Below are 27,541 nucleotides of genomic sequence, written 5' to 3'. Positions count from 1 at the left end.
CGCGTTCTCTGTCTGGTAGGAAATTAAATTGCATTAACTTTTAAAGTTATTTAATTTGGTGATATACAGTTTCAGGCTTCATTCTACGCTCACACAGTACATGCTATACAGATTGTTTGGACACTTATGAACACGGGTGCTCAATTGTATCAAATATGTTTTAAGAAAGTCAAAAGTATTTTTGATATAATATTGCCGGAGTCCGTAGAGTTTACAATATGGACGCAACGACCAACTCAGGATATGAAGACAAAGTTCTGATTGCATTGTACAGCGGCTGTCTTGCTTATCTAACCGAAACGCAAGGTTGCATCGTGGTGGAGGTGGGCAGGACAGCGATACCGAACGCGCGGAGACCCAGCGTGATCTTTGTGACCCCAATTGTTTTTCACGTTGTGGCCTCTATGGATTTAGATCCTGAGCGCAGGTTAAGCCATAAACTGGTTTCCCAAATAGCTCAATGAAAAACCGACTCCTGAATTGACCACGGCGGGCAGGCTACGAAATTATTTCGGTATATTTTTTTCAGAAAATTTCCTGACTACAAGATTTTGTTTTTGCAATCAGATGGCTTTTAAAACTGCCTTCGTTTGCAATAAAAAAGCTTAGATAGTAATTCTTGTCGACAGCCAATCTCAGCTAAAACTGTCCCTAAGGAGAGATTCTGCTCAAACACTCAGAGATGGTACACAGTATAGAAATTACTAAAAAAAACAACTTTGACAAATCATGTAATTTTAATAAGAAAGTGAACGATGGGAATGTCAGTATCGTCTAAATGTAAGCTCGGCTTTTACTGGTCCTTATATCATATTAAACTGAGTTTTGGTCCAAAAATACACGCAAAACAATTACAGTATTAAAGTTGAATTTGGTTTTAGAAAGAGTCCTACCAGAACGCAGATATCTTTAAAGACGAAACGACGAAAAAAATATTTGTTTTATACCTTGTATGAGTGAACCGGCCTCACGGCCCGTTTACTGTTACGCGAATATCGCCAACTAAGAAAAACAAGAGAGATCGAAGTCTGAATTCCACACTTCAAAGCAGCCTTGCGGCAGAAAAAGATAGGATGTAGGTACCTACATGTGCGAGTTTGCAATCCATTCTGTCATCAGCAAATGTCAATTGGCGCTCAACTTACCCTGCTAATTATAGCAATGAGCAAGAGAATGATGCTGTCCATTATCTGGCGAATCTATTTGTCGTGTTTTGTATCAGTCACGAGAAGAGATCGGGAGTGCTATTCTAGAAAATACACAGTCAATGTACGATAGCAAACTCAGAGATATTTGTTCGTTGTATGTTCGTTGTAACGTATGCTCCATGGGGAGTGCTCTGAGGAATTGTTCGAGATGATACCATCGTCTCGTTTTACCATCGCACCGCCCGCCACCGGAGTAGAGTTCATCCATACTACCTGGAGCCACTACGTTCATCCACAGTGCGTTTTCAGAAATCTTTATTGCCACGTACCATCCGGCTATGGAATGAGCTCCCCTCCACGGTGTTTCCCGAGCGCTATGACATGTCCTTCTTCAAACGAGGCCTGTTTTTTAATTTTATTTTTATTGCTTAGATGGGTGGACGAGCTCACAGCCCACTTGGTGTTAAGTGGTCTACAACGTAAATGCGCCACCCACCTTGAGATATAAGTTCTAAGGTCTCAAGTATAGTTACAACGGCTGCCCTACCCTTCAAACCGAAACGCATTACTGCTTCACGGCAGAAATAGGCAGTACCTACCCGCGCGGACTCACAAGAGGTCCTACCACCAGTAAAAAACGAGCTTGTGGAGAGTATTAAGCGGTAGGCAGCGGCTTGGCGTTGCCTCTGGTGTTACTGACGTCCATGAGCGACGGTAACCACTCACCATTAGGTGGGCCGTATGCTCGTTTGCCTACAATCGAGCCGTCTTCGTGCAATAAAAAAAAAATATGTTGTGTAATTCAATTCCATGTTAAAATTTACTTTTAGGCTAACTGTAGAGCATTAGACTGTGTCTGCTGGTACTAATGAATACTAACAATGTGCGCGCGGTATGTAATCACCTAACCGGCTGACAGGACGTAGACCGTTCGCTTCCGAACTACGACTCTGTGGCTTTTACATTCAGTTTTACAATAAAAGCTCACCGAAAGCTCTCGTGCCGCAGAGGACGACGACTGCTAACTATTCCTGTTACGTACAATGAATTATTTTCCTTAATTGTTATTCGAGCGGTAACAATGATTTTTCCTAATTTATTCACCCCTCAAGCACGTTGTGTTCAACATGAAACTTTAAACAGTACCATAATGTAATTAGCGATTTTATCTTAGTATTTCGAACCCCTTTTTTTGGGGCTTCGTGGTCAAATGACAAGCACGGATGACTGATTCATTGGCGTTGTAGTTATCGCTCTGAACTGCCGGGCCGAGGTCGTGGTCTATTACCACTGAATGAATATTCAAGTGACGGACAAAATTGTTTACTTATTGTTGCATGTCTATTATTTAATAATGCTATTATAGGCTTGTATAGGTATATAAGTCTTAGGCTTTTATAAGACATGGAATCCTAGTTCACGGCAGGGTGACCTTTTATTTCCGTATCTATTCGCTGGTAAGGGACTATTGCAAATACGTCCGGACGAGTAAGTGAGCTCACAGGCTCGATTGGAGAGAATTTGCAAACACAAGTCCTAGCAAGAGCAGTACTTCGCAGAATCTGCCACCGGATCGGCATCGCGACCCACGAGACGATCCAGGGAGAAACTCAGTGGGTTAAAGGGTGACCGTCTGTACTCGTAGCTTGTTCCCGAAATATTCAGTATTGAATATTTGTAGTCGTCGTGGCCTAACGGATAAGACGTCCGGTGCATTCGTGTTGAGCGATGCACCGGTGTTCGAATCCCGCAGGCGGGTACCAATTTTTCTAATGAAATACGTACTCAACAAATGTTCACGATTGACTTCCACGGTGAAGGAATAACATCGTGTCATAAAAATGAAACCCACAAAATTATAATTTGCGTAATTACTGGTGGTAGGACCTCTTGTGAGTCCGCACGGGTAGGTACCACCACCCCGCCTATTTCTGCCGTGAAGCAGTAATGCGTTTCGGTTTGAAGGGTGGGGTAGCCGTTGTAACTATAATTGAGGCCTTAGAACTTATATCTCAAGGTGGGTGGCGCATTTACGTTGTAGATGTCTATGGGCTCCAGTAACCACTTAACACAAGGTGGGCTGTGAGCTCGTCCACTCATCTAAGCAATAAAAAAAAAAAGAATTGATTTTAAATTTCGTGTCACCCCTCAGATCGACTCTCATTGTCAAGTGTCTATAATCCAAAAAAATGGGAAATAACAAAAGTGAATTTTATGCGGTTTACTGTACATTTCTCCGAGTCATCATCATAGCAGGGATCCGTCTCTACCACCAAAATATTTTCCCACATCTAATCTGACTCCGACAAGGACCCCTTCCATTAACTAAGTTTCACGAGCACAAAATTGATACTTCAAATGTTGTGTGAAGAGGGTCCAGAGTGGTAGGCGACCGATCCTCCAGCGACGAGGTCACCGTCAGATGCAGCGCGTGCTCGTGTGAGTTCCAACGTGATATAAAATACTAGCTTTTGCCCGCGACTCCGTCCGCGTGGAATAGTTACTTTGGCATAACGCTAAATTTTACCTCCACTTCATTTACGTAGAAAGTGAAGATATTTTTTAATTATAGAATGATAAGGAGCCATTTAAACCCTTATTTTGAAACCTTCTTATCGGTGCTCCACTTGTATTTGTCTTAGCCTAATGTTATATAGCATATAGCCTTCCTCAATAAATGGGCTATCTAACACTGAAAGAATTTTTCAAATCGGACTAGTAGTTTCTGAGATTAGCGCGTTCAATCGAACAAACTCTTCAGCTTTATAATATTAGTATAGATATTTTTTTTTAAACAGTAGCCAACCACAGGGTTACCACAACGCCAAACTGTAAACAATGAGTCATTAGGGGAATACCCGTTTATGAGTCACACGTATTATCCTTGTCTGTTAAATGGACTCGCGCATGTCGGCGTAACAAGGAAAGGGGTCGTAGAGCGGGAGCGGGGATATGAGTTTCCACTTTTATTTATTTATTTTATTGCTTATTGCTTAGATGGTTACCGGAGCCCATAGATATTTAAAACGTAAATGCACCACCCACCTTGAGATATAAGTTCTAAGGTCTCAGTATAGTTACAACGGCTACCCCATCCTTCAAACCGAAACGCATTACTACTACACGGCAGAAATAGGCGGGGTGGTGGTATCTACCCGTGCGGACTCACAAGAGGTCCTACCACCAGTACCTTCTTTTTCTTAGGCGGATGGACGAACCCCCGGTAACCCTGGTATTAAATGGTTACTGGAACCCATGTGCATTACAAGGTTAACGCCGCTACTCCCCTTAAGACATGGTTTTAAGGTCCCATTGTTAGTGTAACAGCTGCCCCGCGTTTCAAGCCGGAACGCATCACTGCTTAGCGTTAGGAATAGCCAAGGGAGAGATCCCTGCAGGTGTTTAAGCAATACGTCCCGCCACCAGCAGTTATTGGCTTTTGATGGGTGCTGCCGGTCATATTGTAACACACAGGCGAGGGCGCGGTACCTTCTAGTCAAAATAGCTACAAGCCCTACAGTAAAATTCTATGGAATGCCAGGTAGCATATAAAGAACGGGTTGTCAAAATCCACTAACCATCGTAAGTCCTGTAATCGGTTGCGATTTGCTCATGAATATAGCGTAAGTACTTAAACTAGATACTCTCCTTGGAGTGCCGACTATACCTGTTGGTTTTGGAGGATATCAAGTATCTCTGAGAACACCAGCTCGACACGGGTGGTGAGCTACACCGACACGATGGATTTATAAACATTGAAGTCGATTTGAAGTCGTCGTGGTCTAAAGGATAAGACGTCCGGTGCATTCGTGTTGAGCAATGCACCGGTGTTCGAATCCCAGGCGGGTACTAATTTCACTAAAGAAATACATACTTAAGTGTTCACGATTGACTTCCACGGTGAAGAAATAATAAAATGGAGTAATAAAAATCAAACCCGCACAATTATAATTTGCGTAATTACTGGTGGCAGGACCTCTTGTGAGTCCGCCCGGGTAGGTACCACCACCCTGCCTATTTCTACCGTCATGCAGTAATGCGTTTCGGTTTGAAGGGTGGGGCAGCCTTTGACTGACCTTAGAACTCATATCTCAAGTTGGGTGGCGGCATTTACGTTGTAGATGTCTATGGGCTCTTGTAACCACTTAGCACCAGGTGGGCTGTGATCTCGTTCACCCATCTATGAAACAAATAAAATAAAAAACATGTGACGTATGCACGCTAGATTTTTATAGTGGCTGATTCTCTGACTCCGACGACGACGGCGACTCCATGACAAGGAAATTAATGTAGTCGCGTGTGCACATGAGCCCATGTGAATGAAATCGAACGTATGGACATAGCGCTTAGTCCTCCGTCACGGAACGATCGGAAAACATCTCGATTGGGAAGTCGGACAGCGAATTCTCTTGGCGTATGTGCACAAATTTCTTAAGACTCTAATATGTGGAAGTAGTCGTCATAGAGCACAATATATTTGACAGATGCCTGACATGAATCTCGTTATTGACAGTTTCAAGATAATATTCCATACATAATACCTCCGAATATTAACGTTTGGATCGTCGATCACCCGTTCGCTGGAAGATATTCCCTTTGTAGTTTTTCTCAAAAATATTTATCTTAATCCTTCAATATACGTAAGAAAAAATCGAAGTAAATTGAAACAATTCACATAGCTTTTCACGTTTACGCTAAAAATAAGTATGAATTATGCAAGATAGAAAAAAAATACGCGGGAATAGCAACTCGCCTGCTAAAATGAATTAGTTAACCAATGTTAACATGGACTTTCTACTGAAATAATAGTATTTAAAAAAAATTTAGAAAAAAATTTATCCAAAAAATAGTTTATACCAAATGTTGTAAATTAATAAAATTACTACGAGTACATTAAAAAAAAAAATCAGTCGCCTAATTAAATAGTGCACGCGTAATACTGCCGAGACAACATAGCAATGTTATATAACGATTATTGCTCTAATAAAGTTGCCAGGCGCTTGCAATGTTCGTGTGAAATAAATTCGACTTCAGTTGTGTGTAAGTAATGATATTTATTGCTTTTATCTTACCGTCCATTTTAAAATGCTGTAAGTTTGTACAGTTTTAATTGTTTGATTTGATAGTTGTTAATTAATTTTTTATTTTAGTGCAAAAACGTGTGGTCGTACTCTCAATTGCTCTAGAATAACGGCAATCCCACTCCTCAGTGCTCCGTCACGACTAGTTCAGTTGTTATGTTACCGCTGCTACTGGACCTCGACTGGGTGAAGAGTAACAGCCTCCAGTCAGGTCAGGTCTCGCTTCGAACATACACTCATTATATAAATTCTCTGTTCTAGTCTGTTTGTTCGTAGATTTTTTTAACACCCATTGATGACATATTAAAAATGACTATTCAAAAAAAAAAACGTTTTTAAGTGACAGGCAGACGAGACCAAACAAGACAGAGAGTAGGCGATGTTCATGGCACAAATCAAGACAATGATACTGCAACAGCAGGAGACACAATCTGGACTAGAGTAGGAAGACACCGGTGTGTTGAATGACAACATAATCTCAAAACACTATCCAATTTAAATTAATTACACTGGTTGTAGGACCTCTTGTGAGTGAGCCCGCACGGGTAGGTACCCCCACCCCGTCTATTTCTGCCGTGAAGCTGTAATGCGTTTCGGTTTGAAGGGTGGGGCAGCCGTTTTAACTATGCCGAGACCTTAGAACTTATATCTCAAGGTGGGTGGCGCATTTACGTTGTAGATGTCTATGGGCTCCAGTAACCACTTAACACCAGGTGGGTGTGAGCTCGTACACACATCTAAGCAATAAAAAAATAATGTATATTTAAAAGTACATTAATGTGTTAAGCAGTAACAAAAGCTCCGTTAGTTGTGAGGCCGTTTTTTGCGTTAAAACCTCTTTCAGGTTACTTCGAGCTGGTGATCCATAATGATATACTTTTTTCGTATCGGTATCTTTATCGGAGGCGGCGCGGACTCGTGAGTGGCGGCCGCGCGGGTGTGTGCGAGAATCAGTGCTACCCGCGACCCGGGCCCCAGGTACTGACCTCCCGGGGATATTCTGCGAAACGATATTAAGCCTACGGACCGATATACGACCTCTTAAAATAAACTATCAGAGACAATACAGCAGTCAGTTAGTCAAATAATATAATAATAATAGGCAGCAACTTGGCTCTGCCCCTGGCATTGCTGAAGTCCATGGGCGACGGTAACCACTCACCATCAGGTGGGCCGTATGCTCGTCTGCTTACAGGGGCAATAAATAAAAACTATAACGAAGTTCTACCTTACTATCAACAGACGAGTCGTGAACTCCTCACAGTAAGTAGTCACACAAACTCACACACATCAGCAATTTCAAGGCCACAATCAGCCGCTGCCCACAAACTGAACCAGTTAGAACTAGAAGCACCCAGCAGCACCGAGTGTGGAGCAGGTAGACTACGATGAGTGTGTTAATGATTCTTGTCCACCTGATGGTTGTCTGGAAAAGGTCTCTATTAGCGTTAGGACCGCCAATTGTCCTTTTTTTTTAAAGTGAAACTTTTATTACATCGTCTCAAACTTTTTCGTCTGTGTGTTGCATGTCGCGTGACCGGTCGGCCGCGGAGTAGGGATAAAGTGCGAGGCGCTCGTCAGAGTAGCCAAGGCCAATATGACGGCGCCTATAGTTCGCAGCAGCTGACCGTGTAGTGTATAGACTATTACTCATTTGTGCCAGTGCTCTACGCTATTTTGTTTTTGTTTTTGTCAGTGTTTAATGTAAATGTTGTTTGTCAGAATTAAATGTCAATAATGTGAAAAAAAGTTTCACCTTTACCGTGGTTTCATAAAACCACACAATCCTTTTGTATTTAATGTTCCGCATTGTTTTTTTTTTTCGTTATACAATAAAGAATACTCTCTCGCTCTAAGACGCTGACTTCATAAACATACGGATGGGCTCGAGATTTAGATCGTCGTGAAGTTCGCCGCTCCTCTGCGCCCTTGGACAACACCACTCTCGCATCTCGCACATGAGCACGTCAAGATCTAAATACCGTATCAGTATCGTGGCGGCCGCACACCGCGCCGGCGTCAGGCCGTGACGAGGGTGCCATCCGATATCTCGCGACAGAATACTGATTTAGTTACAAACTTACACGGGATCGTTGAATCCGACCGAAATATAAGCGAAACGAATCTTATATTGGTTTTACTTAGTTTCTTGTGGCTTTGCCGCAGAGAATATCCTTTTTCGCTCTATCTGTAACAAGTATTGTAGCTACTGTCGTGATGGAGAGGTGGGAATTGTGTGTCAAGTTTAGATATTGTTCACGAACGCTAATACTAATCATGACTATTCGCGAATCCCAGCCGTATCTACTAGACATCGTGGCCTAAAGGATAAGACGTCCGGTGCATTCGTGTTGAGCGACGCACCGGTGTTCGAATCCCAGCCGGGTACCAATTTTTCTAATGAAATACGTACTCAACAAGTCTTCACGATTGAATTCCACGGTGAAGGAATAACATCGTTTAATAAAAATGAAACCCGCAAAATTATAATTTGCGTAATTATTGGTGATAGGACCTCTTGTGAGTCCGCACGGGTAAGTACCACCACCCTGCCTATTTCTGCCGTCAAGCAGTAATGCGTTTCGGTTCGTTGTAACGATAGTGAGACCTTAGAACTCATATCTCAAGGTGGGTGGCGCATTTACGCTGTAGATGTCTGTGTGCTCCAGTAACCATTTTACACCAGGTGGGCTGTGATTTCGTCCATCCATCTAAAAAATAAAAATTAAATAAAAAAGACGCTCCACTCGTCAGAGAACGTTGACTTCATGCGTCAGCAGATATGTTGTAGTAAATTGTGTGCAGTACAGAAACGGTACGGTACGGTAATCGGTACGTTTATAATTCTTGTTCCTGTGAGTTGGTAACCTCTTGATAGAGTGGTGCTGGCCGTCACTTGAGGAGTGGCGGTGTGCCTGATGATGTGTCACCACTCATCCCGCGCCGCTACCACGTTCGACGAACTGTTATACCCTTCCCGTTGCACTCCTTCTTGCTAACTATGCACTCTGTCCCGCTACCTCAACACTCTTCATAATACACCTATATCGGGCTCACGTCAGTGAGTCAGTCTCCTTCATCTCCTCATCCAAGACGGTCGTCCAAAATCATATAAAGTATTTTTTTTTAAAAAGCTAAATATCCTGTGGCTCATAACATTTTGGTGGCAGCGTAAAGGGATTTTGAAAAGTCCCTGGTACGTCTCAATATCCAGTGAACTCTAAAATTCAGTGAATCATAGAATTAATACTTGTGATCGTGAATTCCACCGTTTTTACTAATAATTGGTGCATTTGTGTTGTGCTCGTCGACCGCTGAAAGCCCACTGCTGCGCATTCTACTTGAATGCTGTAGCCGGCATCACAGTATCATACCCACTGTCACGGATAACTGCTCCTGCGTGCCGCGACCGGTATCCGACGAAACACAGAAACGCAACTCACGGATCGCCTCATCGCCGAGTTCCGAGAATGAACGCCCTTATCGTGCTGTCTGCATTCCTGTGAGCTCTTTATCAATTTATTAAATTGTTTTGGTCATTGCTATATTAGACACCAGTTCAAACTTTTGTATTCTATTTTCGTTTAATAACCGTGTTCACCAGTTAATTTTATAAGAATTTGTAATTGTATCGTATAAGAAAATGGCGGAAAGGTCTCAGAGTCCAAAATACGAAAAAACCGATTTCGCGGTAACAGACACCGAGGAGGAGGGCCAAGGCCATCTTCTTCCCCCACAAACGTGGTCTGTCGCGAAAAAGAGAGCTGTGATGATTCAAAAGCCCGAAATCGATCTCTCAACTTTGCTGAAATTTATAAAACCATACAATGGCTGTAGAGAAACGCTAAACTCATTTCTTGTGAACTGTAACAACGCTTACGAGCTAGCGTCTGACGTACAAAAAGATATACTGTTTAAGTACATACTTTGCCAATTACAGGACAAAGCGGAAACCGCTTGTTCCATTAAAGAGTTCGCTAATTGGCATCAACTCAAAGACTTTCTTAAGGTCCAGTTCAGCGAGAGGAAGCATTATGCTCACCTATTGACAGATCTACAAGAATGTAAACAACAAACAAACGAAAACGTTAGCCAATATGCTCTTAGGATAGAGACGTGTTTGTCCCAGCTATTAACCGAGATATCTATCTCTCATGGTCACAAAAGTAAGGAAATGGTAGGGCGGACAGCCGCCATGGAAGAATTAGCCCTCCATCAGTTCCAAATGGGACTTATTCCTCGCATCTCTAACATCATTCGTTGTAAATCTCCTAAAACCCTGAATGAAGCGGTGAACATAGCTATATCGGAGGAAAAAATCCAACAATTCCTATTTAAACAAAACCCCTCCGGTTATCGTCAAGAGAGTCGGCCAACTTCCAGACCAAACATCGCAAGACCAGCTTTTGCCCAACCCTTTCGTAGAGATGTGAACCGCCAATTCCCTACTAACAACTATTATCCTAGACCAAACAATTATACAACTAGACCCGCGAATAGCTATGATTCTAATACCATATTTTGTAGATATTGCAAAACACCAGGGCACACCTTGGAACAATGCCGCAAACGCGAGTTCAACAACAACAAGTTCAAATTTAACCAAAACCAAACCGGTGTCGCCCAAAGGGTAAATTACGTAGAACAAGCCGATCAAGCTGAAGGCTATGATACGGTCGACAACGATCATCCAAAAAACGAGTAATCGTCTCGCCCCGATGTCGTACGGGACAAAGTAGAATAAAAACCGGCATCAGATCTAATCCTATATCCAAGGCAACACCGCTACATGGAAGTTACGCCTCAATTTTAAAAAAGAATCTAAACATCGAAAGGACATCGCTACATGATTGTCCATCCAAATCCACTGTATCCATGCAACCACTCAAAGAAGTAGGATTGCCAAAAAATACTGTATCCACTGTATCCGAGCGACCATTCAGAGAAACGAAGTCGCCTAAATCCATTGAATCCTTAAGCACTAATAAAAACACAAATACAAAATCCAATTTATCTAAGAATACTAATCCTAACCCTCCTAAGCCCAATGTATTTGAAATAACGAGTAACCCAGCCAAAACCCTTCTACCTCATGTCCTAGTCGAATCCTCTGTATCGAACATTCCACTTTCTTTATTAGTCGACTCAGGATCGTCTGTCAGCCTAATTAAATACTCGTGCATCGAAAAGCATCCTAAATTAGAATCAGAAATGATTAAATTAAAAGGAATAGATTCTGAAGATGAACCCATTAACACAAAGGGTCACTTCCAATTAAAAATATACGTCGATAAGCAAAAAAAAATAACACATAAGTTCCACGTCGTCGATAAAATACATCTACCTTACGACGGCATTATAGGGTCCGATTTACTTAATGCGTATAGCTGTAATATAAATTATACCAACGACTTACTCCATATTGGGAAGCTATCTCTCAAATTACATTTTAATGATCCAGCGTATATAATTCCAGCAAGAACCGAAACTGTAATTGAATGCTCCATTACCAATCCTAATTTAAAAGAAGGAATGATTCTAGACCAAAAACTCTCAGACAGCTTGATAATTGCAAATTGTATAGTACGAGTTAAACAAAATAACAGAGTCAATTTATCCGTCGTAAACACTTCCGAAGAACCTATTGTCGTGAACTCGAATCTAAGTTTAAAATTACAACCTATAGATCCTTTAGAATTCCAAAATAATCCTGTAATTCATACGAACATCTCAACCAACAGCCTTAAACGTACTGAGGAAGTATTTAAACAATTACGTATCTCTCATCTTAATGCTGAAGAAGCTCAAGCTCTTTTACAATTATGTTCTGATTTCTCCGACATTTTCCATCTTCCTGGTGAACATCTTTCCTGCACTAATGCCCTTAAACATGAAATCAAAACAACATCCGACATACCAATACACACCAAAACTTATAGATTTCCAGAAGTGCATAAAGCAGAAGTCAAAAATCAAATCGATAAAATGCTGGAACAAAACATAATAGAGCCTTCCGATTCCCCCTGGTCATCGCCTATTTGGGTCGTCCCAAAGAAACTTGATGCATCCAACACCCAAAAATGGCGAGTGGTTATCGACTATCGCAGGCTCAATGACGTAACCATAGGCGACACATATCCTATTCCACAAATAACAGAAATTCTCGATCAACTTGGAAATAGTAAATACTTTTCCACTTTGGACTTAGCCTCAGGATTTCATCAAATCAAGTTAAACGAAGCCGACAAAGTCAAAACAGCCTTCAATGTGCCCGAAGGACATTTCCAATTCTTAAGAATGCCATTTGGATTAAAGAACGCGCCGAGCACATTCCAGAGGCTCATGAACTCCGCCTTATCGGGACTCCAAGGTACAAGATGCTTTGTATACTTAGATGACATTGTCTGCTATTCCTATGACATCAAATCCCATATCCTCAATCTAACTTCTATTTTCCAAAGAATCCGTCAATTCAACCTAAAGTTGCAGCCAGATAAGTGCGAATTCCTTAGACGTGAAGTGTGTTACCTAGGCCATGTTATAACCGAACAAGGAGTAAAGCCGAACCCAGACAAAATAAAAGCCGTTACAGAATATCCAGTTCCTAAATCACCAAAAGACATAAAATCCTTTCTCGGTCTAGTTTCGTACTACAGACGATTTATCCCAGAATTTTCCCAAACTGCTAAACCTCTTACTAACCTCTTGAAGAAAGACACTGCGTTCATTTGGGAAAACCAACATCAGCTTGCCTTCGAAATCTTAAAAAGAAAATTAACATCCGCTCCACTACTAATCTACCCTGACTTCACAAAACCGTTCATCCTCACTTGTGATGCTTCGAATTATGCTGTGGGTGCTGTCCTCTCTCAGGGACAAATCGGCAAAGACCGACCAGTAGCTTTTGCGTCTCGCACCTTAAACAAAAGCGAATGCAACTATAGTACAACAGAGAAAGAATTATTAGCCATACTCTATGGATGTAAAACCTTCCGTCCTTATCTCTACGGAAATAAATTCCAAATCGTAACCGATCACAGACCATTAAAATGGCTGTTTAACCACAAAGACCCCGGCAGTAAACTCCAACGCTGGAGGCTAAAATTAGAAGAGTACGAATACGAAATCGTATATCGTAAAGGCAAATTAAACTCCGCAGCAGATGCACTCTCAAGGTATCCTGTAAATCCCGTATATCCTACGAATAAAGATGATCTAAATCCAAATCCTATTGTAGAATCTAACGAAGATCCCATTGCTGAAAGTAATCAAAGTCATAACGCCGAATCCAATCAAAACCCTACTACTATATCCTCACCTAACTCATCACCGCTCGAAATTCCTCAAGCAACACTTGACGAACTTATTAGAACTGACTTTAGCCCATTGAATGATGTAGACTTCGACTTTAGTTTCCTAGATCCCATGAATGAATCAGAACCTCTAACCTTCCCAGAATCTCCAAATCATCAAGATCCTATACAAGAATCCACTCCAGCACCCATAAATCCAGCACCTCCGATTCCTGAAAAGTCACCCGATCGCGTCGATCCTGTCCCACTCGTATCAAAACCAAATCCTAAAACTCCGTTGTCTCCCATTTCCGACAATGCTAATTGTCCTGTCGTCCCCGATACATCACCATTACCCGACGACAATTACAATAAATTCCTAAAATCCCCTACTAAGACGCATGATACAATTATCCTAGAACACAACGAAGACTTACTAAAATGTTCTCAAAAATTAATAATAATACCTACGTCTATAGATATGGACGAATCCTTACCCTATATCCAAGACATCATTAACAACTGTCCTAACCCACAACGCGACGAATTCCTAAAGAAAGAAAGATCCCTACATACTGTTTCCCCTCTTACTATTGAAAATAAAACCTACCTCTTCCTGTTCACTAAAGTACATCACTTCGATGATAATTCTTATCCTGACATATTCAAAAGTCTAAAGTATGACGAAATAATGATGTCCTATTCTACAATCTACGAAATTAGCATTTCCGACTTTAGGAATCCATTCGATAGACATTCCTTTATCAAAATTTATAATATGCTAGCTTATCTCTTCGATGGTACTAATATCAAAATACACATATACCACAATAACATAATATACCCATCTCTTAGCGAAATACCCAAAATACTCAAAGAAAACCATGATATCCCTATTGCTGGACATTTAGGATCCGCAAGAATGTTTAGCCGCATCAAAGAAAGATTCTCCTGGAAAAACATGCGTAGTGACATTGAGAACTATATTAAGCAATGCCCATCTTGTCAAACCAACAAAGCACTACGACAAATAAATCGAGCTCCCATGGTAATAACTTCCACATCCACATCTCCGTTCGAGCGACTAGCTCTCGATATAGTAGGTCCCTTACCCGAATCCGGCACTGCTAAACTTAAATACATACTAACCATGCAGGACGACCTTACTAAATTCTCTCTAGCATATCCTCTTCGCAGTAACACTGCGGAAGAAACGAGTGAATGTCTCCTACACTTCATCTCGTTGTTCGGCATCCCTAAACATATCCTGACCGATCAAGGGACGAACTTCACAGCCGAGCTCTTTAAAAAGACATGTGAATTTTTAAAAATCAAGCAGTTATGGTCATCGCCATACCATCCGCAGACCCAAGGTGCCTTAGAAAGGTCACACTCCACTCTCAAAGAGTATCTAAAATCTTACGTGAACGAAAACCAAAACAATTGGCCGAAATACGTATACACGTCAATGCTAGCATATAACACAGCAGTCCATTCTACAACACACTACTCACCATTCGAATTACTATTCGGACACAAACCTCGTATACCAGACTCTGTATATGACGATAACTCCGATACCACTTACCCAGACTATGTCAAACTACTCCAACACCGCTTGAAACACGCACGAGATATAGCAATTGAGTATATTCACAAATCCAAAATCAATTCAAAAAATTACTATGACACACGTACTCGCCCTGTGACTTACAAAGTCGGCGATCAAGTTTTCCTAAAAAATCATCTCCGCTTACGCAAAGCACTATCGCCCATGTGGAAAGGGCCTTATAAAGTAATTAAAGTACATGGAAACCATACGGTAACACTACTCATCAATAGGCGCCACGTGAAACATCATTTCGATGAAATTAAACTCGCTGACGTGCGAGAGAATATAACCTCCTAACAAGTTATTTCTACCATTATTATAATCATTATTTTATTAGTTAAGGAAACTAGTTATAGGTATTATTATTATACAAAATCTTTTTATTATACAAAACATATTTACAAAATCCATATTTACATCTTTACATATCCTATATATTATTAATTTACGACAAAAGAATTTACACAAGTCTCTCTCTTGCAGCATATCGGCTACGGCTAACGCGGAATTTGTTGAACAAATTAACAAGAGTTCCGGTATATATTTTGATCCAATCGGCGAACTCAGAATTCGTACAAGCCACTTAGATATAGTTACATTTATAGATACTCTTATATTAAGCCGCATATCCAGAATTTAAATTCAGTCATGGGCACCCTTAGATTTATATGTAATCAAATGCAAATTAAAATGCAAAGTAATCTAGAATGTTACAATTTACTAGAACCACTAACAGTAAGATACAACGACATCGTCTCAGAGTATTCAGCCACAGCTCACTTAACAGAAAAGCGATTTAAACGAGGGGCGTGGATAAGTGGCATTGGCTCTCTCTCCAAAACTATTTTCGGCACTCTGGACGAAAATGATGGTATTAGATATAATGAGGCTATACAAAATATGCAAAATAATGAAAAAAGGCTAGCTACATTAATGAAAGAAAATATTTTAATCACTTCGACCACTCTGTCAAAATTCAATGAAACAATTTACAAAATAAAAATTAATGAAGCTAACCTTAACCAAGCTATTGACAATTTCTCCGCACAACTAAAAAACATCTCAGCTATCTCACACGAACTTTCAATAAAATCAGATATCAATTCGATAGGAAATAGTTTAGAGGCATCCCTATTAGCTTTATCATTCCGATTAGAAGACTTAACCAACGCGATAATGTTTTGCAGTCAAAACATCCTACATCCAGCCGTATTGTCGCCCGAACAACTATACCAAGAAATTGTCAATAACTTTAGACATATACCTGCCAACCTTAGGCTACCTACACATTTAACTTTAAGCAATATGTATAGTTTAATGAATTCATCTAGTTTAATATGTTATAGTTCTAGTAATAAAGTTAATTTTATATTAAGATTACCCCTCGTATCCCCTACGGAATACAATTTGTATCACGTTATAGCACTACCTACTCCACACGACAGTATTAAACCTAACTCGTTCAGTTATATTATACCTTCAAACAAATATATAGCAATGACCATGGACAAAACAGAATACTGTAATTTAGACTCACCGAAGGAATGCATCGTAATCAACTCGCATGAATACATTTGTGATATTACAACAGTGTTCCCGACTAGTGCAAACCCAAGTTGCGAAAGTGAACTATTGTCAAATATAGTAAACACTTTACCAGTGCAGTGTAAAACAGACTTTATCCATGGACAATTAGACCTATGGAAATCACTTAAAAATAACGCTTGGATTTTTGTACAATCCAAAACCAATAAACTCTACGTCGAGTGTCGTGATCAGAAAATAATAGACCTGAACATAATTGGTACGGGTATCCTGAGAATCCCAGAAAATTGTATAGCCTTCTGTAAAGGCACAAAACTAATACCTAAGTCTACCCCAGTAAAGATAAATGTTTCTGTAAGCCACTCAGATTTTAATATAATTAATGACTCTTGCTGTAATTTAGATAAGTTTACAAATGTAATGAGTAACGAGCCTCCGTTAAAACTGCAAAACGTTGATTTAGACTTCTTTACCGCTGAAACTTGGTCCAAATTAAATTCAATGTCAGTCAAAGCTGACGAAATCCTGGCAGACCATCCTATCATAAAATACGAGACTCCTTACTCTATCGTAATTAGTTTAATTTCTATTATTGTTTTTCTATTCTGTATTATCAAGTGTGTTTCTATAATTAAATCGCACAACCGTCTTATCCATCGTTTTCCCACATTCCACCGTCCAACCTCAAACCCTCCTACCACGAACCAAACTGAAACCACTGAACCCGTTACTCCACTGAAAATCCGGACGCACAACCCTCAACCGGAAAACACTCCGGCTCCCACTATCAGAACAAATGTATAACTTTCTTTCCCAAACATCGCGGAAGTAACCCCGATGTTTAGTCTACCCCCGGGAGGTGTTATACCCTTCCCGTTGCACTCCTTCTTGCTAACTATGCACTCTGTCCCGCTACCTCAACACTCTTCATAATACACCTATATCGGGCTCACGTCAGTGAGTCAGTCTCCTTCATCTCCTCATCCAAGACGGTCGTCGAAAATCATATAAAGTATTTTTTTTTAAAAAGCTAAATATCCTGTGGCTCATAACAGAACGTAATGACCGGTAATAGTTTAAAAAAAAGATCCGTAATGTCGTGGGATACCGGATAGGAACGAAGTTCCTTTTTATAAAAATATTCATTTTAAGTTCTATTCGAGGTAAAAAGAAAATAATTATTCGGGTATACATTTTTTATTATGATTTTTTTATTGATAAAAATAAAATAAAACTACTTTACAAAGTTATCAACATTATTTTATTTACAAAGATTTATAAAAAACATATAATAATAATATACAAAGAAACAGCTATTTATATGAATAATAATAATAACCGACATCACGTAGACTATACTTTAGACACTGTATAGCCATCATACTAAGACTATACATAAATAATAAAAATCTTACGTTACGGACGTTTTTTCCCGGTTAGGGTACCGCCCCACATCGTCCCATAAGGAACTTCGTTCCAATAATTTGTCAGAACCAGCCTGTGCGATTTAATGAGCGTCGAAGCTGCCCGATGGACGGTTGACGATGAACATCGACCCATCGGTTCAACTTAGAAACATTGTTGTAACTTAATTACAAATTTTTCAGAACAAAAAAAAAATTCATACTTATTTTTACATAAAATTCTCGACAAAAACAAAGTAATTAGGCGCCGGCTAATTGCCGCGGAACGGGATCCTCTATTATTCATTATTTTGTTCGGAACAAAAAAAAATCTGTTATCAAAGTTGTAAATTTTTCATAATTGCCCTTTATATTGTAGGAGGTGAGTTGAAAAACAAGTTTTTATTACCAGTGGGGGAGATAATCCTGAGCTTAAACCTTAAATGGTTGTACTTTGCGACCACACTGGGTTGCGGCCTGGGTGAGCCAGTCCTCACGTGAACCGCGGCTCCAGCGACACTGAAATTAATGCTTACCTGTCCTGAAATGACGACAGTCGGCGTGAGAGCTTCACAATGAACATTTAAAAATAGAGCACAAGGCCATGCTCTGCTCAGGCCGCGTATTCACTGAGTTTTTCGCCGGCTCCTCTCAGTACGTCTTGCTTTTGCTAGGGCAGATGTTAGCTAATCTCTTCAGGATGAGCCCCACGAGCTCGCACGCCAACCAATGCGAAGCTCCTCGAGTCTATGGGCTAGGTAGGCAAAACTAAGGCAAAAGGTCGCGATTTGAACTATGTCGATGTTGTATAAAATAAGTTACTAAATCTAAAAAGAAAACATCTGGTATATACATTCCTAATATGTTGTATACATAATGTCACTGTGTTCTTAAGGCTGATATTGGCTCGTAGCATTCAGCTCGAAACACAAGAAAACAGTTCAGTTCAAAATGATAAAAAAACAAACATGCCAATGTTAAAGTTACAACTTTAAATCTAAATTATAGGGTTGAATTTACTTTGATTTAGAGATAGTGTGAAGATACAAAGCGCAAGCCGTATATAGTGATGTTAGAGACAGTTAAAAGACACGGTCGACGTAAAATGGCGGGGTTTTAGCGGAAAAATGCATCGCGTTCGGCCATTTCCGTGGGTGACGTAGGGTGACAATACTGTTTAAAGATGTATTAGCTATTTTAATAGCAGCTCCGAGTAAGTTATATTAGTGCAGCAGTGTTTACCGAAAAAAGCAAGGAAACTGGCAAATACCAAATACCATTACTTTATTAATAATAATTAATAAAGTAAATTATAATTTATTAATATTATTAAATAATTACTTTAATAATATTATAATTCCAAGAATTCTATTGAATACAAGTTTTGGAGTGATGAGTAAAAGCATCTTCTTGACTTCGTTACTGTCGTTGTCGCGTTATCTTGTACAGTCTAATTTTATTGAGACTTCAAGCTAGTCTCCGTGCTATGATATGTTAAGGCTCTTGACAGTAATGACAAGGTGGATTCGCTGCCTCCATTCGAACATTATTTTGATTCACTATATTGTGATAAAACAGTGACGCAACTATAGTGAAGTCTAATTCATCAAATGCCAAATTTAATATATTAAGTACGTCCGGAACCACTAGCCACTTGTTATTTTACTAACAGTGTTCGAAACCAATCTGTGGGTTTTGAGTTTTTTATCACGGCTACACTGGATGCGAATTGACGAGGCATTCGTGACTTGACATTTGTCACTTCTCGTTTGGCAAGATCGATTCGCGGGTCGGCCGCGCTGTCACGTAGTATTTCATCATCCCCTAATATCCCTACCACATCCACACTCTAAAACCTCCTATCCTAAGGCGCGATATGACGAGGTCATTGGTTCGTGGTTAGTGGTAAGCTAATAATCTATTAATAAAATACATCAGGGCGTCGCGCGGTCGCGGCATGTGTTCCACAACCCCCTCGTGCTGGTTTCAGGAGCCCTAGGCTACGACGGGGCTCTGGATTCGGATTAAGCAAACAGGAGTAGCTTCTTCGAAAAACTGTAAATAAATGAAAGAATAAATATATTTAATGTCGCTTCTGGTCACCCTACACCGAAATACCCTTCTCGTTCCTAACATAATTGTAAAAAAGTTGTTGGTTTCAAAGTTACTGCATGCTTGTTATAGAAACTCCTAGAATCGTGTCTGGGTACTCGTATTGCTGACTTTATCTTTTGAAAACGTTTTCCTGAAGCTTCGTATGGCGTACTCCAGTAACATCAAGACACATCTTAGGAGCAGGGTTTTTAGTACGCTTTTAAAGAATCCACATGAATATTAAAAATGCAAGAGGCAGTTTGTTTGTTTTTTTCTTACGTTATCACTTCTTGACCACTCGACCGATCATCATGACGGCATAAATGCTGTAAAGAGTATGGTACGTTTTATATAGGTTTTTTTTACTACATTAACCGACAGAAACCATTCGTGTAGTTTTTAATGAAATTTAGCACTCTTTAGTCCTATACCTAAACATTAAGTTAAATTCATATCTGATGGTCATAGCCACCGCCCATAATGCTGTATTATACCGGAGTAGCCAGCGTGGTGCGAAAGTGATCTGATCTGATACCAGATCTCGTGATCTTGACGAACACGGCCTAAAAGGATTTAAAGGTTACATACACAATCCAATTGAGATCTCGTGGGAACTGGCTTTCACATTGTGATACCTGTGAGTTCCGTTAGCCATTATAATAACATACCCGACTAGAGGTAGGATCTCTTGTGAGTCCGCACGGGTAGGTACCACCACTCTGCCTATTTCTGCCGTGAAGCAGTAATGTGTTTCGGTTTGAAGGGTAGGGCAGCCGTTGTAACTATACTGAGACCTTAGAACTTATATCTCAAGGTGGGTGGCGCATTTATGTTGTAGATGTCTATGAGCTCCAGTAACCACCTAACACCAGGTGGGCTGTGAGCTCGTACACCCATCTAAGCAATAAAAAAAAGTACCATAACACTACAAGGGTCACCAGTTCGTTCAGCAACCAATGTATAAAAACTAAGAGATATTTAATAAATCTGTTATAAAATGATTAATTGTTTATTCAAAGACACAAACGATGAAGTCTTGACTAATCACGTGCGCTAAGTGCATCTTACTCCAAGAGAGGATTGAATATGAATGCCCCAAGCGGGTATTCCGTCCCAACTGACCGGTTTCGTGGTGAACAAAGTTGTTTGCGCTAAGAACTATTAGATCGTATAGATGGATGTAGTCGGTGGGAGCTGAGACGGGTGCTGGGCGCGATTTAGGATGCTGCGCGTATTCGGGACAGTCGGGTCACCTTCGGACTACACACGGGAGTACCACCGGCCTCACTGCGCTTGGCTTCAGATTTTATCAATGTGGAGATTTTTTGAGTACGTTTTAGCTGAAGGAAATACCGAGCGAAAATCCTTCAACGAGTATCTGGCCCTTCCATCCAGAGCTTGTCGACAAACTGCAGACTCTTTTACCCGAATATTCTTTTCGTTGGTGCTCTTTAACTCTGACCGGTGCGTGTTTCTTAATTGGTCCCACGTATGAGAAGCCCGCAGACACAATCCAGTCTGTAGACACCACAGACCCCGTAAAGGTATGATACACTTAACAGATCCTAGATTAGTTACTGGCTTAGTTTCTGGTGTGGTCTATAATATTATTATATGGACCCAAAAATAAGTCTCTAAATATTTGTAAAGAAAGTTATTCCTTTCTTTAATTTTAATTATGTCACGCATGCGCTGTCGACATGTGCCGGAACGTCCGCGCATGTGCTGTAAAGTGGAGAAGCCTTGACAGATAAATATTATGTCATTGTATAAAATTTTATGAAAAATAATTTCTAACTAGATTATAAATAAACTTTAAATGTCGTTTCTTTGTCCGAAATAACAAGCAACACATTGAAGTTTTATTTTAATAAACATATAATACATATAAATAAAACAACATACCTAATAATCTTATAAAACGACATTTTTGTTTATAAACTATAATCAAAGATGGATAAACTACGTTTTGAATTTACACTATTGCCTGGAAGTGATGGAAAATCAAATATTCTTTCGCTTACCTCAATAACCACAAGTGATAATAAAGTCTATTCAATACCTGAAGAGCTACAAGCAATTAGTTATCATAAGGAAATATTGAAAACAGCCGCTTACAATAAGGTGAAAAATAGTTTGAAAAAACGATACCAGGTCAGAAGGGTTTGGATTACAATGACAGATGAACTCAATAAAATATACATAGATGAAGACGATAATTTACAATTTGAGAATCAATATTTAGAAGAAATAAACCAAGAAAAAAATTCTGTTGCATATCAAACAGAAACCGGTACGCTGGAAAAATTGTTTGAGAAATTTGTACAAAATACACAGGAAGTTAAAGAACAAAACTTGACAAAAATTGCAGAAAAGTTTGTAATTGAAAAATTTACAAGTAAACATTCTAATGCTAACCAATGGATTGATATTTTTGAGAGTGAATGTAAACGCTTTGATGTAACAGAGGATGAAAAGAAAATTGAAATACTTAGATTGTTTATGGATAAGGCTTGTGTGGACTGGTATAGTTCAATGGTAATAAAATTGACAATGAATTCGGAATGGTCAACTTGGAAAAACAAATTCTGTGAATCTTTTGCAAACAAAGGCTGGAACCCAGTTAGATACGCACTATTCTTTAAATATAAGGATGGTTCATTATTGGATTACGCCATGAGAAAAGAAAAACTGTTATTGGATATGAGAAGAACAATTGACACAGATACACTAGTGGATCTAGTAGCAGCTGGTTTACCAGAATTCATACTAAATAGGATTAATAGAGAAACATTAAAAGATACAGTGGATTTGTTTAATGAAGTGAGTAAGTATGAACATTTGGTAAATAAAAAAAGCTATATGCCTATAATGAAAAATGAAAATATGAGAACTAATAATAGAAATGAAGAAAAATATGTATGCAAGATTTGTGAAAAGTTGAATAAAGGTTCTCGTTATCACCCTGAGTCCACGTGTTGGTTTAGAGCCAAGGAAGATGAAAAACTAAAGAAAAATTTCATTAAGCATGTAAACAATTCGGTGATAGAAGCAGAGTTAAACGAAACTAATCAAAAAAACGAATAGTAACACCATTAATTAATGTCAAACTACTATTGAATGATAAACTAGAAATATATGGGGTTTATGATTCTGGTTCAAATGTTTCTCTAATTAATTCAAAAATACTAAAGTTAAAAGGAAAAGGAAACAGTTTGAATGAAGCAGATTTAGTAACAATTAATGGTGTTAAAAAAACAAGTGGTTTGACAACCTTAAAAATAAAAATCTTTGAATTGGAAAAAAATGCTGATGTATACATAATTGATGAACCAAACTTCAAATATGATTTTCTAATTGGATTAGACTTAATAAAAGATTTTAAACTAATACAAAATGAAGATCTACAAATAACACAGAAATTTTACCTAAATAATAAAACAGAAGAAAATACAACTCATGAAAAGGCAAACATTGAAATAAATAATAAAGATAGCAATAATTGGACAAAAGAACACAAAATAAATTTTAATGAACATGTAAAAGAAGAAAATTTTAAAATTAAATTAAATCATCTTGATCGATATCAAAGATCGGAAATAAATACACTGGTTGATAAATATAAATCAGTTTTTGCGAAAGATAAATACGACGTTGGTACTGTTAACGGGTATGAAGCGAGAATCGACTTAGTAATGGATAGATATTGTAGCAAGAGGCCCTACAGGTGCACTATAGAAGATAAAAAAGAGATAGAAACACAAATAGCAAAATTACTAGATAATAAGCTGATAGAAGAATCCTACAGTCCTTTCGCTGCACCTGTAACATTAGCATTTAAAAAAGAAGAAAATAAAAGATCTAGGTTATGTATAGATTTTAGAGAGTTAAATAAAATAGTAGTACCTCAAGCTCAACCATTTCCCTTAATTGAAGATCTAATTTTAAAGACCAGGAATTGCAATTTTTTTTCAACGCTAGACATTAATTCTGTATTTTGGTCGATCCCTTTACGAATTGAAGACAAAAATAAGACAGGATTCGTAACCCAAGATGGGCATTATCAGTGGACTTGTTTACCATTCGGATTAAAAACGTCTCCAGCCATTTTTCAAAGAATACTTCATAATATACTTAGAAAGTATAAATTGACGGATTTTACAGTTAATTTTATCGTTGATATTCTTATATTTTCAAAAACCTTTTCTGATCACATTAACCATCTTACACAACTTTTTGAAGCAATCAAAACAGAAGGTTTCAGGTTAAAATTTACTAAATGCACATTTGCTTCTGATTCAGTAAAATACTTGGGTCATATAATTCAAAAAAATTGCATTAAACCGGTAAATGATAATTTGATTTCAATAAAGGATTTTCCTGTTCCAAGAACACAGAAAAATATTAGACAATTTTTAGGAAAAATTAACTTTTACCATGGGTTTATACCAAACCGTGCAAAAATATTAGACCCGTTACATAATTTACTAAAAAAAAACCAAAAATTCATTTGGTCTGATAAATGCCAAGAAGCGTTTGAGACTGTAAAAACCTTGCTATGCTCCCAACCAATTCTTGAAATTTTTGATCCATATTTACCAATAAATATATATACAGACGCTTCTTTAGAAGTTATTGGAGCTATATTGAAACAAAGACAGACTGATGGAACAGAAAAACCAGTGGCTTATTTTTCTAAAAAGCTTAATGAATCTCAAAAGAAAAAAAAAGCAATATACTTGGAATGCTTAGCTATCAAAGAAGCTGTAAGATACTGGCAATACTGGTTGATAGGTAAATCGTTCACAGTTTATTCAGACCACAAACCACTAGAAAACATGAATTTGAAATCTAGAACAGACGAAGAGTTAGGGGATTTAACATATTATCTATCGCAATATGAGTTTCAAATAAAATATGCTCCAGGAAAGAAAAACTTGGAAGCAGATTGTCTAAGCAGGAATCCAGTATTAGAATCGGACAAAAATACAGATGAACTGTTAAAAGTTGTGAACTTGGTTAAATTACAAGATATTTTAATAGATCAAAATAAAAATGAAGATATACAAAGAAATAAAAATAAATTAATTGAAAAAAACAAAGTATACTTAAGAAAGGTCAGAAAAAGAGAAAAAATTATTATTTCAGAAGAATTTAGTATCAAACTCCTAAAAGAAGTACATAAAAACTTCTGCCACATCGGAATAGGTCAAATGCAGAAGACAATAAGTCCACACTATACGGCCAAAAATTTGATGAACAATATTAAGAAAGTTAGTAGAAGCTGTGAAACTTGTATTAAAAATAAATCAAGAAGTCATGATAAATTTGGTTTTATGTCTCATCTAGGCCCAGCTAAAAAGCCATTTGAAATAATCTCTATAGACACCATTGGAGGTTTTGGAAGCTCAAGATCGTCAAAGAAATATCTACACCTGTTAGTGGATCACTTTACAAGATATGCTTTCATATTAACTTCAAAAACCCAGAACGCTAATGATTTTATTAAACTAATTACAAATATAACAGAAACTGAAGATATTGGAATACTTCTCACGGACCAATACCCCGGAATTAATTCAAAAGAATTTAAGGAATTCCTAAAAGATAAACAAATAACGTTAGTCTTTACAGCCGTAAATGCACCATTCTCTAATGGCCTGAACGAAAGGCTAAATCAGACATTAATAAATAAGATCAGATGTACAATAAATGAAAATAAAAAAAAAAGAGCTTGGACCACAATAGCTAAGGAATGTGCAAATAAATATAATGATACTAATCACTCAGTCACTGGCTATCCACCAAGTTATCTTTTATATGGAACGGATGTTACTGTCGTACCAAATGAATTAAAGCAAGGAAAATCCAATAATGATTGGATTAATGACCGAAAAATCGCACTTGAGAATACAATAAAATCTCATGACTATAATAAAACACTATTCGACAAAAATCGGAAATACTATGAATTTAATGTAGGAGATATGGTGTATGTGGAAAATGGAAACAAGCTTAACAGAAAAAAATTGGATGAACTGAAAATCGGAACTTTTAAAATTATAAACAAAATTTCAAAGTCAATATATAGAATAGATACAGGTCATAAAAAAACAGAATCAAACCTATTTCATATCACAAAACTTATTCCAGTTCCTGTCGTAAAAGAAGAAAATGAAGATGAGGAAATTGAAAAAGAATTAATTTAAAGAAAATTCTGTGTGAATTTTCTACTTTAAGAGGGGAGATGTAAAGAAAGTTATTCCTTTCTTTAATTTTAATTATGTCACGCATGCGCTGTCGACATGTGCCGGAACGTCCGCGCATGTGCTGTAAAGTGGAGAAGCCTTGACAGATAAATATTATGTCATTGTATAAAATTTTATGAAAAATAATTTCTAACTAGATTATAAATAAACTTTAAATGTCGTTTCTTTGTCCGAAATAACAAGCAACACATTGAAGTTTTATTTTAATAAACATATAATACATATAAATAAAACAACATACCTAATAATCTTATATATTTATCTAATCTAAATATATTGCTGAGGCTGTCTGTAATTCCCTTGTTGTGCGGAATTAACAATGGTGTCCGCTCCTCTATTTTGGTGTTAGGTACCGATATTGCGACATTGAAGATATAACTTATTTACGTAAGAGGGGTTTGATTCCGGGCAAGTCTGATCCCAGTTTCTCTCATATTGCTATTGATTGCTCATTATGAACTTTCCAGATGAACTGGTTATAGCCTACTCATACGTTAAGAATGTCGCAACACACATGAGCCAAGAGCGGGTACATATTACCGCACATACAAAATGTCTTCGGCAAAAATACAAACACCGACCGAGAGCCAAGCCCCGATCTGTGATGCATTAGCCAAGGTCATTCGCCACTTGACCAAAGAAGTGGTCATTTGACTATGTAACGTAGACGAGGAGTAGAGATATGCTTTCGCTTTACTCAGTACTGCCTGTGTTGTAAAAAAAAGTTTATTCATTAACGTTATTTATTTGACTTGACATTAAGGCCACGTATTTTTTATTTAAGGAAGTCTGAGCAGACGTCCGCACCCTGTTTTTCCCCAGAGAGTGGCTCGTTTATTTCCAAATTCAATGGGTCGTGGCCGTGAGCATCTGTACTGTGTGCGTGATATGGTATTGTTATCGAATAAGCACGCCACAAACTCTTTCTATTAGAAAAAACACTCAACAGAAACACTGAGTTGGTCGTTCTTAGTGGCCGTGTGTGCGATTTTCAGGAGGCACGTCCGATGTATTTGATAAAGAAACTTTATTAGCAAGAAGTCTGTTTATTCGGTGAACGTGCCATCCCCGGGCCAGCGGCCGCGAACGGAAAAACC

The 27,541-nt window shown here is 38.4% G+C and overlaps 2 protein-coding genes across 2 annotated transcripts; both read left to right on the top strand.

The window, feature by feature from the left end:
• The first annotated feature begins 9,194 nt into the window (after window positions 1-9,194).
• LOC149499914 (uncharacterized) lies at window positions 9,195-11,927 on the top strand. Its single transcript, XM_089738083.1, has one exon. The coding sequence runs from the start codon at window positions 9,873-9,875 to the stop codon at window positions 10,932-10,934; it is 1,062 nt and encodes a 353-aa protein (XP_089594209.1). The 5' UTR covers window positions 9,195-9,872; the 3' UTR covers window positions 10,935-11,927.
• A 10,186-nt stretch (window positions 11,928-22,113) lies between these two features.
• LOC149499913 (uncharacterized) lies at window positions 22,114-23,662 on the top strand. The gene has a single exon (XM_089738021.1). The coding sequence runs from the start codon at window positions 22,129-22,131 to the stop codon at window positions 23,260-23,262; it is 1,134 nt and encodes a 377-aa protein (XP_089594147.1). The 5' UTR covers window positions 22,114-22,128; the 3' UTR covers window positions 23,263-23,662.
• The last annotated feature ends 3,879 nt before the right edge of the window (window positions 23,663-27,541 follow it).

Source organism: Bombyx mandarina, chromosome 24 (genome assembly GCF_030267445.1).
Source record: "Bombyx mandarina strain Sakado chromosome 24, ASM3026744v2".
In the NCBI taxonomy this organism is placed as follows: domain Eukaryota; kingdom Metazoa; phylum Arthropoda; class Insecta; order Lepidoptera; family Bombycidae; genus Bombyx; species Bombyx mandarina.
The sequence above is the reverse complement of the archived record's forward strand: the minus strand, read 5'-3'. Positions and strand labels throughout refer to the sequence as shown.